This window comes from Agelaius tricolor, unplaced genomic scaffold (genome assembly GCF_023055355.1).
Source record: "Agelaius tricolor isolate 1412-34295 unplaced genomic scaffold, bAgeTri1.0.p SCAF_1, whole genome shotgun sequence".
Classification (NCBI taxonomy): domain Eukaryota; kingdom Metazoa; phylum Chordata; class Aves; order Passeriformes; family Icteridae; genus Agelaius; species Agelaius tricolor.
Window position 1 is genome coordinate 14,658,213 of NW_027269261.1, and position 16,392 is coordinate 14,674,604.

Here is a 16,392-nt window from a genome sequence, read left to right on the forward strand (position 1 = left end):
GAATTCAAGGCTGCTCCTGGCAGAGCTCCTTTAGCTACTGCAAAGAAGGTTAATCTAAGCCTTCTGCCCCAAAGCTTGCAAAACCCTCATTGATCCAACAATAATAACAAAAACCCCAACAATATCAATGTTGTCATAAGCAGAAGCACCCTTTTGTGTCATGTCTTTATGCTGTATTTCCAGATAATTCTTTGTGAACAGCCATTGAGGCAGGATCTGGTTCTCACTAATCCTACTTTTCACTGCAGATATTATTAGCACAGGAAGAAGTTACACATCCAAAGTCAGCTTTGGTAGTGACAGTGCCACCACAGCTGCGGAAGCAACAGTGTAAGCAGGACAAAGAGAGCACAGCTTGCAATACTCCATGGTACAGCCACACAGGTCTTGAGCTAAGGTCAATTTACTCTCAAGTTCTAAAATTTTCTCCAGAATGCTATAGGAAAACTCTACTCCTCACTAAGAGCTTTATGTCAACACTGAGTAGCAGTTTTCAGTTCCCAAATCCCAAGGGAGAAACACAGGAGAGGTCTAACACAGGGCAGATGTCAAAACCTGTACAATGTTTTATCATTTGCTTCCCCTACAACTACAGGAGACACTTCTGCCATCTGGTATTCGACAGGAATTTTGCCAATCTGCTTCCACATTCATCTGCTTCTGTTAGGCAGCAATCAATGACTTTTTTGGTGTAACTTCAGTGCTGGTTTTGGCTGGGGTAGAGTTAATTTTCTTCACAACAGCTAGCAGGGGCTCTGTTTTGAATTTGTCCTGGAAGCAGTGCTGATAACAGAGGGATGTTTCAGTTACTTCTGGGCAGTGCTCACAGCATCAAGGCCTTTTCTGTTCTCTCCCTACCACAGAGGGGGCTGGGAAGGAAGAAGCTGGGAAGGAAGACGGCTGGGAGCAGTTTTGTGGACCTCAGTTACCAGCTGTGGATAAACACAACTCCTTCCTTCCAAGTTCCTGAAGATGAAGGTCAATAAAATATGCACAATTAACCAATACCAGATCTTCATGTTGTACCTGATGTGATACCTTGTGTCCCTCACTTGGATAACAAAAGTTACTTTACACTTTTTTTTTTCTTGGCATAGACAGAATACTGAACTAAGCTGCATATTCTTTCTGTCTGTAACTTCTGATAAAGGTCATATCTTGTGAGAACTTTCAACAGGGATGCAGAGGGAATAAAAACCAGAACAAACACATCAATGTGGGCCTAAGTATCATGGGTCAGAATACAAATGCTTGTTTCCATTGAATAAAAAGGTACTAAAGAGAGAAGATTTTAAACCAATCAAAACCATTTCAGTTATCATCAAAATCCCTAGCACATTATGAAATTTTTGTTTGGAGAAAGAGGTAAAATTTATTTCCTAACTCTCATTTTCAAATTCATTGGTGAAATGTCTTAATATATTTTACAATGATTTATCATCTTGATATTTGACCTAATATGTTCTTTTATCTCTGAAGAAAACAGACAAGACAGCCTTTGAACACTCCTCTACTATGTTTTCTCCTACACCATACAAAAAGGAGAAAGTATGATTTGAGTACCTGGTGCTGATGGTCCCCTTACTTCAAAAGTGACTTGACAAGAGGTCATTTCTGCAGAACTTCTGTCTTGGGATCGTTGAAATCTCCTATAGTGGGAAGAATGAGAACAAATTTGAGAAAAATCACTTCATTTGTTGCTGCTCTAAGTAAGAGGAAACAGAAATCCCACCACTTAGAGGGAAGCAAGCCACTTGTGATATTACTGCCTGAGTGAGCAGCAGACATAGAAAGCTCTTTAAAAGCAACTGCAGACCCAGAAAACAGCATCCAGCTGCAACACTGGCATAAGAAAAAGACCACTAAATCAAATACCATATGCAAGTATCAGTATCCTGCAGCATTTATCAGTCTTCAGCAGAGATTTTTCAAAACTCTGACTAATTTTGCTTCCAAGGAGGCCACTGGAAGGTTTTAAGGGATGTAAATTAGGACCCTTGGCAAAGAGTAACTTCTGTCTCATCAGTGCTATTCTTCAACATCCTCTAGAAAGCACAAGAAGTTTCCACAGAGAAGCACAACCACCCTGAAGGAAAAGGGGAACAACTCATAAGAGATGAGAGCTCTCTGCTGTCCCTTGTCCATCCCTGTAGACTCTGCTCCCCCACTTCCAGGCCTTCACAGGAAGCACCTGGAGCACCTGGAAGCACCAAGCAGCCTTCAAAGAAGCCCAGCAGGAAGAGACTGCCTTTAGCCAGGACAGCAGCAGGAAGACAGACTCTGCCTCAATTTTCTCCTCCAATGCACAACACCTTGACTGAAAAACTGGCAGAAGCCCATTTTCACCATTAGACCAGAAACACTATTGATATATCACATCCTTTTGTATTATTTACAACAGCAGCAGTCATACTAAAGTCCACATATGGATGTTGCTAGACTGCCATCACCCAAGTATATCCATCTGGACATGGGCTACAAAATAATTGTACTAATTATGTGCAGAATGAATTTTGCAATGGTTTCAATTAATCCAGTTCTCTACATTGCTGTGGGGGGCTTTTTGTTCTGTGTGCGTTTTGTTTGGTTGGGGTTTTTTTTTTTTAACCAAGGAAGTAGATTGTTGCTATTGCTATTTCTGAACAGGACAAACAGCACTTTATTTCAGTACAGTCTTGGTCAGCAATCTTTTAATAACAACATCAGAAAGAACTAACAACACTGAAGAAAAATTTGCCTTTCATTAGCTCTACTACTAGAAGGGGAACCCCCTGCCTTCAAAGGGCATAGGACAGCTAAATATGCCTTGAAAGCAAAAGACAGATACCAAATAGGAGAAGAGAAAGAAGCTCATCATCAAACCTCATTCTTTGTGGGCATTTAAAATGTTACTGCAGGTATTGAACCTCCAGAACTGTTTCTTCTGGATTTTCTCCTCCTCCTCCTTTCAATTCCAACTCTCCTCCTCTATTCCTATTGTAACTACAGCTGCCTTTACTTCACATTCCTTTTTCTCCTCCCTTATTTTCCCTCTCCATGTCAAGGAAGATGACTTTTCAGTAGTGAAATGAGAGCAAAAAAAACAGTAGACACATAAAGGTTTCTGCTCACATATTCCAATTCTGCATTCACCTTTCACAAATTTTATCATTCTGCAAATGATAAAATCCCAGACTCCTGAAGCTAGAAATAAGCACAGCTGATAATCAGGAATTCCATGAAGGGCATGCCCTTTAGGAACTTTCTCACCTGTGTATGTTCAGTGACACATTCTAGCACTTGTTTTTAGCACTTATTTATAGACAAAGAAGCACAGCACGTTTCAGTGCTGAAGCTAAGACTGGACTCTCAAAACTGGTCTAAGGTGACAAAAAAAAAATCTCAGGGTAATGCAGAGAATATAAGTTACTAGTGTGCATTTATGATGACACCAAGTAGTCACGGGCTTGGCTGTGCTCCCCAAATGCCTGTTTGGACAGCTTTAACTGAAAGGGCAGAGGAGCCAAAGAGGAAATGAAGTAGGCAAAAATCTCTTGCAAAAGTCAAGCAGGAAAGTGAAAGCTGATATGTGCACCCAGTTCCCCAAAGTAAGAATACACTTTTGGCTTGCAAAAAAAAAAAGAAAACCAAACCACAAAACAAAACAAAAAACCCACCAAACAAACAAAAAACAACACCAAAAAAGCTGTTTCCAGAGCCAATGCAACAACTCAAATTTAAACTTCACAAAACCCAGCATGTATCCTACTGCAAATTAACTAACTACACAACTGTTCCTAGAGAATCATCCAAAATCCTCCTAAGTCTATAAAGCTTTTAGCCAATCTTGCAAAAATTCTATGTACCTACTTTCCAGACAGGTGTGGGTTTTTCTAAACTGCCTAGTAAAATAATTTTACTTTTCTATATAGGAGTAGCCAGTTGTAAGGAGGTTTTGATAAACTGACTTTGTAAAATTGCCAAAATTCTACCCAAAATGCATTTTATCTCAAAAACCTACTCAGCCTACCCAAGGGATGTATATGAAGAAAAGAAAAATTCCACTTCACCAAGCAAGAGCATGTGTTTTTTTTCTAGCAGAACTGCAGGTACAGGTATTGCTCTTATATTTAGGGTCAAAGTACCATCTCTCATTCTGAAAAAAACATCTTTTCTAGCAGAGCACTGAATGCAAACACACAGCAAGGAAAAATTACGTCTGCTTTTTGTTAAGGAATCAAACCTCTGTGGTATATTATAATGCACTTACAAAAGCAGTCTGTGTTTTCAAGACACGATACAAAAGCATTTTACTGTGGGGAGAGGGAAAAAACCAAACAAGCTAAGTTGAACTGTCTAGTTACTGATGGTTCCTGAAAAGAGATGATAATTTAATTCCCAAAGGGGAATGAAAAGCTTTAACAATCAAATCCTTTGACCTCTAAGTGTCAGGCATCTTTGAAACAGGACATTCCTTCCTTCAGATTTTCAGCACTGCTTAACCAAAGAAGCTGGCAAGAATTAACAAAATCCTCTTTTGCTCCCCACTCCTGTCATGATGGACTTTTAAGTGAATGCAAATAATTTTCAGCTCAGAGGAGTCACATCATAACTGCTTAGGGGAACTGAAGCAAATTACAAGAGCTACATTAAAAATGATAAGTATTTCCTAATCCGCAAATATTAATAAAATCAATTGAGTTGATTTATAAACTAGAAATCCTTGTGCAACAACCCTTTTTAAACAACCTCTGAGTCCAAAAGTAATAAAGCTGAATTCACATCTGCTGCAGCTACAGGCATTCAGATGCTAACCTGGGTGCAAACAATTGCTCCTCTTCCTTTGGTCAGCATTTATAGACTACAACCACATGCGAGAAAGCAGTGAACACCTGAATCTCAGTTCTCCTCATGGGAAAGACAAATCACACAGGAAGAGACTTATCAGCACTTCACTAAAAAAAACAAACAAAAAAGCCAACAAAAAACCCCAACATGAAACATTAATAGGAAGAAAAGAATAGGAAATCCAAACTCTCTTCTCCCTGATTCTAAAAGAGAACTTTAGAAAATGCAGGTAAGAAAGAAAAGATGACATAATACAATCAACTGTTAAAGTGTCACAAAGTATTATAGATTTCCTCTAAAATGAGGTAATAAATGTGATCCTGGATGGGAAAGACCAAAATATTTTTTGGTTGTAGTTAGAAATATACCAGGACAGGGACTTGATTTATTAATTCAAATCTTGAAGTTCATTTGAACCTTCTAGCTTACAGGTCTGGTGATATAGTAAAACCCTTCACAAACCTTCAGCTTTAGTGGATTATTCTGCCTCACCCTTAACTTCCCTAACCTTTCCAAAATGATTTAAGAGGTGCTGGCTACTTGCTGTACCATGTCTTATATGTTTTTTCAGGATGAGCTAAATACACACAGGTAATCTGGGGCAATCATAGAATATAAGCCTATCTGACAAACACTGAACAAATTCCAGAGTCATAAAAATTCACAGCAACCATGCAGGCAGGTTACCTGCTCTCTACTCATTACAACCAATATTTTTAATAGCAACTTGAACAGGTTTTGAGGCTTTGATTCTAGTGGTCCAAGGGCAGGCTTGAAGTACAATGGGATTCTTTTTTAAACTGTGTAGACTTACAAGCCTGAAGGCCTTGAACTTTGTTGCAGCCCCCCTTTGGACAGAGGGCTTTCAAAATTAGGCAGGGAACACTTCAAGCAACTACCTTGACAGACCTGAATGAAAAGCTGATTTTTATCAACTCTAAGTTGACTGTAAGGGCTGCAGAATGGCTGGTTACATTTAGCATATCCATTATGGATAATCAGACTTTGGCAACACGCTGGTAAGAAAGCAAAAAAGTATCAGACTCACACCAAAGTGTCACCATTTCTCCCCTTCTCTCCCCACAAAAAGCCACCAATCTCTATCCAGTAAACTAAAAGTAAAAAATTCTGATGGAAAGGTATCAACCCAAAATTCTCTTGGGTAGCTTTATATTTAAACTGACAGGATAATATGCAGCACAGATTTTTCCAATGAGATGAAAAAATTCAGCTCACAAAGTATCATTTCAATGGGTGGGGTTTTTTTTAAGCTAATAAATTTCATAGATACTTAATGGGATTTTTCAAAGGTAATAAGACAACTAAGTACACAGGTGCCACGAAATTCCCGGAATGCATTTTAGTACTTTCAAACATCTGATATTTAGTGTCAGATTACTTCTGCCTGCTCTATTACCGAATTTGCTTATTTAGCTGCAGAAAAATGAAGCCCATTGTACTGGGTCTGGCTGAGAGGGAGTTAATTTTCCCTACAACAGCCCTGACAGAGCTGTGCTTTGTACTGGCAGCTAGAAAGGTGTGGATAACACTCAGAGTTTCAGCTATGCTCACACAGCATCAGTGCTGTCTCTCCAACATTCCCCACTATCACCAGGAGGCTGTGGGTGGGCAACATCCTGGGAGGAGACACAGCCAGGACAGGTGACCAAACTGACCAAAGGGACATTCCTGGTCATATGACATCAGCTCAGAGATTCATACATAAAAAAAAAAAAAAAAAGAAGGGGAAAAAAAAAAAAGCTAAAAGAAAGGAGAGGATTTGTCATTTAAGACCTTTGTCTTCCAGAGCAGCTCCTATCCATATGGAAGCCCCGCTTCCCTAATGGTGAAACAGAATAAAATCTTCTGTTTCCCCTTGCTTCTCCAGAAATTATTTTTGCTGTATTAACTGCCTCTACCTTGACCCCTGAGGCTTTTTCCACCTTTTTCTCCCTGAGGAAAGGAGTGACAGAGCTGCTTGGTGGGCAACTGGCACACAGCCAAGATCAACCCACGAGCACCTTCTGAGCACAAACAGGCTCTTTCATAATGCTAGCACACATTTCATCACAGATCCTGGTGCACACGCCTGGAAGTGCACAATCCTAAAAGTAAACATGCCCAATTATTTCAACATATCTCTCCATTTATTGCATATAAAGACAAAATCAGCAAGGACTAGAAGGCTAGAGTATTTTTGGTTTTATTTTTATCATTTTGCACTGACACTTTCCACCTTAAGAGAAGAGATTCATGAGCTGCATCAACACCCAGGAGAGTCCAACTCCAGGCTGAAGCAGGGGAAAGGTGCCACAGCCCCAGCCAAGTCGTCTGACAGCTGGGAGAACACACTGACAGCACTGGGGCTGACACAGAGCACCCATTACAGCCTCCCTCATGAACCATGAATTGAACACAGCCCAACACTGCTGGAAAAGGTACTGTGCTCAGATTTGACCTTCTTAAAAGATGTGCTACACACAACAATAGAAAATCCACCACACATCAGATCTACTGCTGTGCTGAACAAAGGGACACAAGCCTAAGTCACACACTGTGATATTCCAAAGATACCAAGTGGTATCTGGTTAACCTTGTAGTATGATGAACAGATTGTGTTGCTTGTGGTTGGTCCTAATGAGGTATCAGATATTACAGAATACATCTAAAGCAACAAATTAGACATGCAAGAAAATTATGTAACAGTAGCTGACGACACCTGGGTCTTAGAACAGCGTCAGAGGATATATTTGTCAGGGCATTCCCTTTAACAACTGAGAGCAAATTTTTAGAAACAGCATTACAGCATTAACTCCTTCATGTTCAACCAAACAACAAAGAGGGTTCTTCCTGCCCCCTCCTCTCCCCCCCACTGCACCTTGACTGCAGGAGCAAGGACAAACTCAGCAGGTCTCTCCTTCTGCATTGCAGTGCTAACACTGGACAGCAAACAAACTTGCACAGAGGATTCAGACATGCTGTTTTGATTCAAAGGCTGAAATTTTACCAACAGCCTTATGCTGACATTTAGAAAACCCAAGTGACACCTCTGAAATTGCATCACACTAATACACACCAAGTGAGAAAAATATTTTGAGGATTGCATTTTCAGCATCAATTTAGCTCCCCATGTGAGGGGCCACATCAGCCGTGGTTCCCTCTGTTCACCCATAAGGTATCTGCTTTGTTTTAAGTTACAATAAGTTAATTGTTTCAGCATTTGGCAAATACCTGTCCATGTGACAGACCCTTCCGCCTCAGCTATGCCACAGCAGTTGGGTGAAGTTCTTGAAGCAGACAGGAAACAGCTGGGGCACGTTTGTAAGTGAGACAGAGCAGCACCAGTCTGATTCCTCTTTTGTGAACTGTTGCTTATTATTAATGTTCAGCTGACAAGATCTTAGGCAGGGAGTAATTTAGCTCTCTGTGATCACACTAACACTCCTCACTTAGGAATGACTTGGACAAATAACATGTATAATGCTCCCCACAGCTCTCAACAAACCACTTTTTTAACAGGTTTCCAGAGCCTGGATCCATTCTGTTGAGAGGATGCATGCTTTACTGAAAGACTAATTACATGGCAGCTTGGGCTACCAGCGTCTATTCAAAATCAATGACAATCTCCTATTTAACATCTTACATAGTTATTTTATAGGAAGCAGTGCTAGAATGGAAATATATATGATAAAAATAATTCCACTTATCAACTATTTCACCCTACCATTAACACTTAAAATATGTTGAAGGTTAACCTCCATCTAACACTGTGTGCTCTGACAAATTAAAACATTAATACAAACATGCCATTAACTTAAAGGAAAAAAGAAAAAGAGAAAAACGGAAGAAAGAATCTGTGCCTGGTTAGGGTACAGACAAAAAATTAATTTTTTAAGTTCCGCTTAATCTAGAGCTGCCTCACCAGCTCCTATGCGATCAATAACATCAAACCTGGAGCCGGCAGCACCACCACTGTGTTCCTCTAGCGCAGAGCCGAGACAAAGAGCAGCACAGCGCACAGCCCCACGCCCGGCAGAGCCCAGCGGCGCTGCAGCGTGCTCAGCCCGGACACGGTCCGCGGGCTCCGGGCGCCCTGCACGGCACCGCCCGCGGCGGGAGCCCGGCCGGGAGGCGGCGCGCCACGTCCCCGGGCCCGCCCCGGCCCGGCCGCTTGCATAATGCGGCAGCGGCGGGACCGCCCCGGGCCAGGGCTTTAGGCGGCGACGTAAACAAACAGAGCCGCAGGCCCCGCGCTCCCACCGGGTGTCAGCCAGAGCCCGGCCGGACAGCGCGATGCGCCCGCAGCCCTCCCGGCACGGCACCCAGCCCCGGGCCAGGCAGCGCCGCGGGCGCCCCCGGGCGCATGGAACCGCGCTCTTCCCGCCTCTCAGGAACCCGAGGAGACGTCCCGGTACCCGGACGAGGTGCTCCTCCCGCACGTCCTCTCAGATAACACAGCGCTCCCTCAGCGCCCTCTCCGCACAAGCTCGAACAGACCCTGCTCAGCCGCGCTGACCGCCCCCTCCGCCACCGCGCGGTCCCACCGCCACACGCGGCCGGTAGCGCCGACTGACCTGGCGGAGCGGAGCGGCGCTCTGAGTCCCCGACCGCTTTGTGCGGGGTTGCGGACGACAAAGCCCGGGCTCCCCGCCCCTCCTGCCAGGGCCGCCGCCCGGGGCCGCTGACGGGGGTGGGGAGGGGGCGGCGCGGCCCCAACCGGTTCCAGCTGCCCCCCGCCAACATGTGACCGCGGCCGCGGCCCCGCCCGCCCCGCCGCCGCCAATGGGAGAGCGGGAAGAGCCGGGGGGCGGGCCCGTTCCTCGAGAGCCGCGGGCCCGGGGCGGGGCTGAGGGCGGCGTGGGGAGTGCGCGGAGCGGGGGCAGGCGCAGGGGGGCTCTGAGAGGCACGGGGGGTTCGGGGGCGGCTTGCGGCCGCCTGCACACGGCGGGGGAGCTCTGCCCTACCCGCCTCTCCCGCGGGCCAAGCACCACCGCTTCCCCGCGCCATGCCCCCCATACCTTCCTCTGAGAGCGCGGCGCCGCTCCCCCAGCGCTCTCCCGGCACCGCAGCGCGACCCGACCTCCTCCAACCTCCAAGACCTGCACAGGAGCGCGCACCGACTACCCCTCGCCGCCATCGACACTACACCGCCCTACAGCACTCCCGCTAGTCCCGCACCCCCTCGGCTGGCGGCGTACACTGACCTGGCCGAGCGCTGCAGTCGGCTGCCCACCCCTTGCTGCGGGGCAGCGAGCGCCCCTGGCCGGGCTCCTGTTGGTGCTGGCGGGGCCGCTGACAGCGCGGGGGAAGCAGAGCAAAGCAGGGCAGGGGGCGGCGGGGCCGGCAGCCGGATTCTGCTGCCCCCGAGCGCACCGGGAGGGCGCGGCCACGTGACCCGCCCGGCTGACGCGTCACTCTGCGGCCCGGCCCCGCCCCTCCCGCCGCAGCCAATCAGAGCCGGGCGGGCGGGGCGGGAGGGGCTCGCGCCGTTCCCTTGAAAGCCTCGGCGCCGAGGGAGCGCTGCGACGGTGGCCCTGGGGACGGTGTAGTGCTGTAGGGACGGTGGCCCTGGGGACGGTGTAGTGCTGTAGGGACGGAGAGTGGCCCTGGGGTAGTGGCGGTGGGGGTAAGAGAGGGGCTTTGCTGAGGCGAGTCAGGCTTCTGCTGCCATCTTCACGCTCTTTGAGGTCACCCTCACCTCAGTTCGTGTCCTCCGTACCCAGCCCGTGAGGGTAAGGGTTGCCCTAAGGATGGGGAGTTCTGCTTCCTAAAGATTTACCATGATTGAAGCTGAATATAAGCCTGTCGCACCAAGGACACGATGGGTTTTTTTATTTTGTTTTGGGTTTTTTTGGTGGTATAAAGGGGCAGACGCTCTGGCTTTCCTCAAGGGCTTTGATTTTGCTTGTTTTGATGGTGGCCATCTGTCCCTGTGAGCTTTTGTGTGCAGAGAAACGATTTATCCTGTGTTGGGAGTTAGTGCTGTTACAGGAATGCTAGTGAGTGTTGTCCCTCAATCTGCCATTTGAATAGAGGACTATTTTCCATTTCTTCCTGCCCTGCAGATCTAGCTGTGTTTATAAGTAATTTGTGACGTTCCACTGGGTGTTGTAGGCAAAACTAATGTTAATATTAGAAACGTGTGTAATGTGTCCAAACTGCTGAGGTCTCTGTGTTAGTGTTTCAAGCTTCATGGAAAGAAAGGTAGGGGGAAGCATGCAATAAAAAGAAATTATAGCTGAAAGCAGCTCATTTTTAAGTTAAAAAGATAAGAGGAATTCCTCTGGGTAAGGAGGAGTGAAGGCTGGTGGAAAGTGGTTTCCTTGTTAAACACAGATGTGAACTACTCTAATTACAAACCCTCGGTATTTAGGAAAATGTTAGGAGCCATCACTTCTCCACGTGTATTCACTACTGAGGGAAGAAAGAGGATAAAGAAACTTCGGAGAAAACAGTGTGTAGAAAAGCAATTGTCTACCTGTTTTCTCTTCCCTGTTTTTAAGATTTGTTGTAAAGCAGGAATAGAATTGACCACTTCCAAGCATGGTTTGCTGTGTTAAACTTTTCAAAAATTTAATGTCATGCCAGAAGTATTATAAAATTGTACCATTAATTTTTTTGGTTAAAAACTAGAAAAGTAGCACTTGGTTTTATTCAGCCCTAGTGTTAATTTTTTTAAAAAAGGCTTTATTTTGTCAAACTAATATTGCATTTCATTCCATAATTCACTGTAGCTAAAAATTACAATTTAGACCTTTAATGAATTCAAGAAATACTCGTGTTCATTTTATTAAAGATGTGCACCAGTGTGAAGCAAGTAGGAAAAGTGTGGGATGGACAATGCTGTTTTATGTTGACTTAAGAAAAGTCTACATTTAATTAAACTTGCCAGCACACTTTCTTTTTTCCACCCTAAGAAGTTGTTTCCATATGGTTGAGTCAGATAAACTCATACTTTACCATGCTGCAGCAGACAAGTCTCAGCTAGTCTTTAAGAGAATATAAAACTGTGCAGTAATTAGAGCATGTGGATCAGTTTATAGAGCTTAAAAAGTTAAGGTTGATGATCTGCTTTCCTTTTTCTATACAGAAAAAAAAAAAAGAAATGAAACTAGAGAAATGGGGTTTTTATATTATAAAGCCTTCATTGAATTGAGGTGCTGTTTGCACAAGTCCCAAAGAGCTCCAGAAAGACAAGGTTACGGGATGTGTTTCCAGTGCCCAAGCACAAACCCTATTTAAACCATGTGTGCACCTGTTGGAAAATATGTTTTCTTATTGAATAAAAATTTAACAAGGTGAATGAGAATTGCTAAATACTTAACCAGAGGGTAAAATGTTCTGTCTTTGTTCTGGCAGTGACAGTGTAGTGCTGAAGTCCCTGAGCAGGAGTGGAAGAGCCAAAGGAAGATGCTGAAGGTCCTTGGGGACTCTGCCCTCTCACTGTATCTCATTCCTTGCCATGACAAGGTGGAATGAAGTTGCTTGGAGGTGTTGTGTACTGTAGGTGGAATATCAAAGCAGCCTTGAGGCTGCACTGGCTGAGATGTGGAGCCCAATGGGACTGCAATGATCTTTATAAATAATGAGACAAATACTTGCCCAAGTGCAGGAAATAGGTTTACAATACACTGGCAAACCCATACTAAAAAGGCACTAGGAAAGGCCTTCAAGGGTTTATGTCCTTTTCTGTAGGCAATGGAATATTTCCTTCAGCTGCCAGAATTATAGATTCAGCCTATAATCAAGCTTCATTGATACTACAAGTAGCTATAAAGATTGTGAACATCAAATTACAGCTGTGCTTCCTCTTTCACAGCCTGCATTCAGTTCCAGTGATCTGGTTTTACTGACACCAGTGCTCACAGCTGATGAAAGCTGCATATACAGATGAATTTCACTCCTCATTTTACTGCACTTGATCTTTCTGCACTTGTTCTGGGTCTGGTGGGTAATTGGGAATAAAAATAGCTGCTAAAACTGTGCAAATGAAGGCACAGCATTAGGCATGCAGTGTCAAATTAATGTTCTTTGATCTTTTGTAGAGTCACTTATGGTTGAAAGTACACTTCTGACCTTTTCTCTGGCACTGAGAATATTGCTGTATCACTACCTAATGGGAAATCTGGACGGTTTATGGGCACTAAAGAAAAGTGATGCTAAGGGATATGAAATAATAGCAAGAAAGAGCCATGCTGACAGCATGGCAAAAGCCTCTCAGTCTCATGGAGAATGATGAGAAAGGATTGTTAGAAAAATTGCCCACTGCACAATGGCATTTTTTCTGTAATGTTTACTGTAGTACAGAATAATGTATTTTTCTCTGTGGACAAGTCAGCAGTTTGTCATCAAAAACAGGGAGGCCAGCAGGCTGAGGCAGGTGACTCTGCTCTGGTGACCCCACCTGCAGTGCTGTGGCCAGCTCTGGTGTCCCCTGGAACAAGTCCAGAGCAGGCTCTGAAGATGCTCAGAATGGAGCATATCTGCTATGGAGGCAGGGTAAGGGAGCTGGAGTTACTCAGCCTGGAGAAAAGAAGGTTCCAAGGAGACTTTGGAGTCCCTTTAGGGACTTCAGAGCCTCAAAAGAGGCTACAATGATAGCTGGAGAGGGATTTTTGAGGGCATTTTGTGATGGTAGAATGGTTTGAAACTGAAAGAGGGGAGATTCAGACAAAATGTTAGGAGGGAATTATTTACCTGGAGGTTAGCAAGATACTGGATGCTGCGGGAAGCTGTGGATGCCCTGTCCTTGGAAGGGCTCATGGCCAAAACCGTTCTATGACTGGGATATTGATTTTTGGATTGCTTAGGGGCTTTTCCCTCAATTTTGATTCTTCTTCTCTACCCTCCCTCTGGTCCTCCCAGTCCCAATTTTTATGTGGAAAGGAAAGCTAAGACATCCTTCAGTGAGAATTAATGTTTTTGTCACGTTCTCTAGAGCTTTGCAAGGTGGGGTATGAGAGAATCACTAAATATAAAATAACAAAGTATCAAGTATAAAGTATCATAAATATAAGATGAAACCCTCTTATGGCTATTATTAACAATAATCAAATTTATAGCAGAAAAAAGAAGAGTTTCACTTTCTTCTATCAAAAATTCAGTTACTTTCAAACACTGTTAATTATTATGTATAATTTGGCATTGGTGATAGACAATGTTACAACAAAAAGTTTTCAAAAAAAAAACCCCAAGTGCCAATAGAATATTGCAGGCATTAAATTTTGATTTGAAATGAGACATGCTATGATTTAGTTTTGAGGGTTTCAGCACAATTTGCTTCTTGATCTGAGCTGGTTTATAGTTTCTGAAATGAAACATATAACTTGGGGGGGTTTGGTTTTGTGAATGTTTTTGTTTGATGTTGGATCTTTTTTTGTTTGGGCTTGTTTTTGTTTGGTTTTGGTGGTGGTGGGTTTGTTTGTGAAACACATGAAAGATTCAAGTACCACTCAGTCACAGAACCACATTTAAACTGGCAAAGTCAATTGCAAATGGGAAACTTTTTAGGTTTTAATACAACTAGAATAAGTTTTATACTCAGGTTTTTTGTATATAAACATAAAACTGAGGTTATATCCATAACTTAATACTAATACAAGTATTTACATTCATTTGTAAATATGAATGTATGTGTGGTTTCTGTGAACTCCTAGCTCTGTTTATGTGCCATGCCATTCTCTCGTGTTCTTGCACAAAATCTTCTTTTGTTACTATCTCCATCTTTTATCTCTGGATTTGTGCTCCTGTGCTAGTTTTCCCAGCAGCACCCATTTCACTGTGTAAGAAACAATGACAGTGGTCAGAAAATGAAGAGCAGTTATGGAATATGACACAGATACTGCTTTGTTTATTCCTTTTTTTTTAATCTCTAGAACAGGGAGGAACACCTTAAGATAAGGAGAGACAGAACTTCCTATGACAGCAGGAAAGTTTGACTCTGCTGTCATTTAAAATCCCATTCCAAAGGTCATGTTTGTGTTTTAAATGAAATGTGAGGCTGACCTTTATGCTCTGACAGATAACGATAGTAGTGATGTAAGTGCTTCCTTTGAATTCTGCAGGTAAGGAGTAGCTGCAATGTAGGGTTTGTGGTGTGGTGGTGCTTGTTTTGCAGGGGAGAAGGGAAATCATGTTCTCAGTGACCTGTGTGAACACCAAAGGGCCCAAAGGGGCTGAAATTTGCTACTTATTGTCTGTTGTACTTTCAGACTCAACATTTCTTGAAGTGTGTCTCTACTGAATATACCAATATGGAGAAAGCAAATGGGACAAATCTAACTGGGGGGAAATGTTAGCTTTTCCTGTCCTCCATCACTTGCAGTTCTCCTCCATCTGCCACACATACCCCTAATGACAGAGAAATGTGGTTTAAGTTTCAGTTATTGACATGAAAGTCCTTAAAATTTGAATGAAATATCATCTTCCTTTTTATGGTTATTAAACAGTAACAATTCCTATGTTTACTGCAGCACCCGAGGTTTACTGTGCTGTTGTGCCTGGAACTGCAGACACATCAGAGAGTTTCTTTCTTGGGAGCAAAGGTCAGCCTGAGGAGAACTTGAGGCTGTCCCTGCCTTAAGCCAGCCTAACATCTGGCTGCAGCATTTTGGCTCTGCTACACCTCCTCCTGCACTCCTACCTGCCCTTGGTACTCTCTCTTGGCCCTTGTCTAAACTTTCACTGAACTAGGAGAGTTCTCAGTCAGAAAGTGCGGGGTTTTGCTTAGGGTTCTGTTTTGTTTTGTTGTTGGTTGGTTGGTTTTTAACGAGGTTAGTTCTGGGTTGAGTCAGTGGGCTGAAAGAATTCAAAGTCAGGTTGGATGAATGTTGGAGCCGTCTTGGTTTAAGTAGGGACATCGGCAGGCAGAAGCTGAGCTGTCCGTAGCTTTTAGGGAACTGCTTGTTGTGACAAAGAGCAGCTCAAGCAGATTGATCAATTTATGTTTAAAACAGAGGGTGAGCCACCTCAAAGTGGATTTGTGAGGGGAAATGTGAGAACATGTCATTTACTTTACACTTTCTCTGTATTCTTAGCTCTCTCTGTTGTGCTTAGCCAGTAACTCTTGTAAACAAAGCATTCCTATTCTGCCCACAGCTCTGGAAATACCAAAAAACTTAATTTTTTAAAAATTTTTAATAAGGTTAATAAGACACAAGCTAAGACAACTTTTCGAGTAATTCTGACTCTTATTCTCCTTGCTGGGAAGAAGAAAGAACTCTCATTTTCAAACTTCTGAGGATAGATACAGGCATATGTAACTTTAAAGATGTCAGCATCCTTTGCTGAGTCTGACAGTTCTCCATGTGAAGCTGTTCACAAGTTTGCCATTTACCTTTTAGTCAAAGCCTTAAAAGTTAAGAGCAACCCCCATGAAAATGCAAGATCAGTGATAAAAGACACATTGTGCAGCTGAACAATGCATAGCATTTGTGTGACAGCAAAAACTGGTTTATCAGGTTCACTGCAGACAAGTATAGATAAACTCCTGGAACACTGCAAAATCTATTGGAGTGTTCAATGGATATACTGACAAACAAACAAAAAAAAAAAAGAGTACCAGGA

General features: G+C 43.5%; 2 protein-coding genes across 10 annotated transcripts in view; one reads left to right on the forward strand and one right to left on the reverse strand.

Annotated features, from left to right (window-relative positions):
- The window catches only part of GPCPD1 (glycerophosphocholine phosphodiesterase 1), a 42,821-nt gene extending 32,594 nt beyond the window's left edge, over positions 1–10,227 (reverse strand). For 4 of the 9 annotated variants that reach the window (XM_071424112.1, XM_071424119.1, XM_071424104.1 and 1 more), the window contains exon 1: positions 9,402–9,849. In XM_071424112.1, the coding sequence (XP_071280213.1) occupies positions 9,402–9,843 (442 nt within the window). In that variant the 5' untranslated portion in view covers positions 9,844–9,849. Of the gene's footprint in view, positions 1–1,563; positions 1,650–8,778; positions 8,890–9,242; positions 9,266–9,401; positions 9,850–10,031 lie in introns of those variants that run through there. The other 5 variants (XM_071424176.1, XM_071424138.1, XM_071424148.1 and 2 more) reach the window with 4 other exon arrangements.
- A 225-nt stretch (positions 10,228–10,452) lies between these two features.
- The window catches only part of SHLD1 (shieldin complex subunit 1), a 64,652-nt gene continuing 58,712 nt past the window's right edge, over positions 10,453–16,392 (forward strand). The window contains exon 1 of the mRNA XM_071424348.1: positions 10,453–10,559. The gene's annotated coding sequence lies outside the window, so the exon portion shown is untranslated. The remainder of the gene's footprint in view (positions 10,560–16,392) is intronic.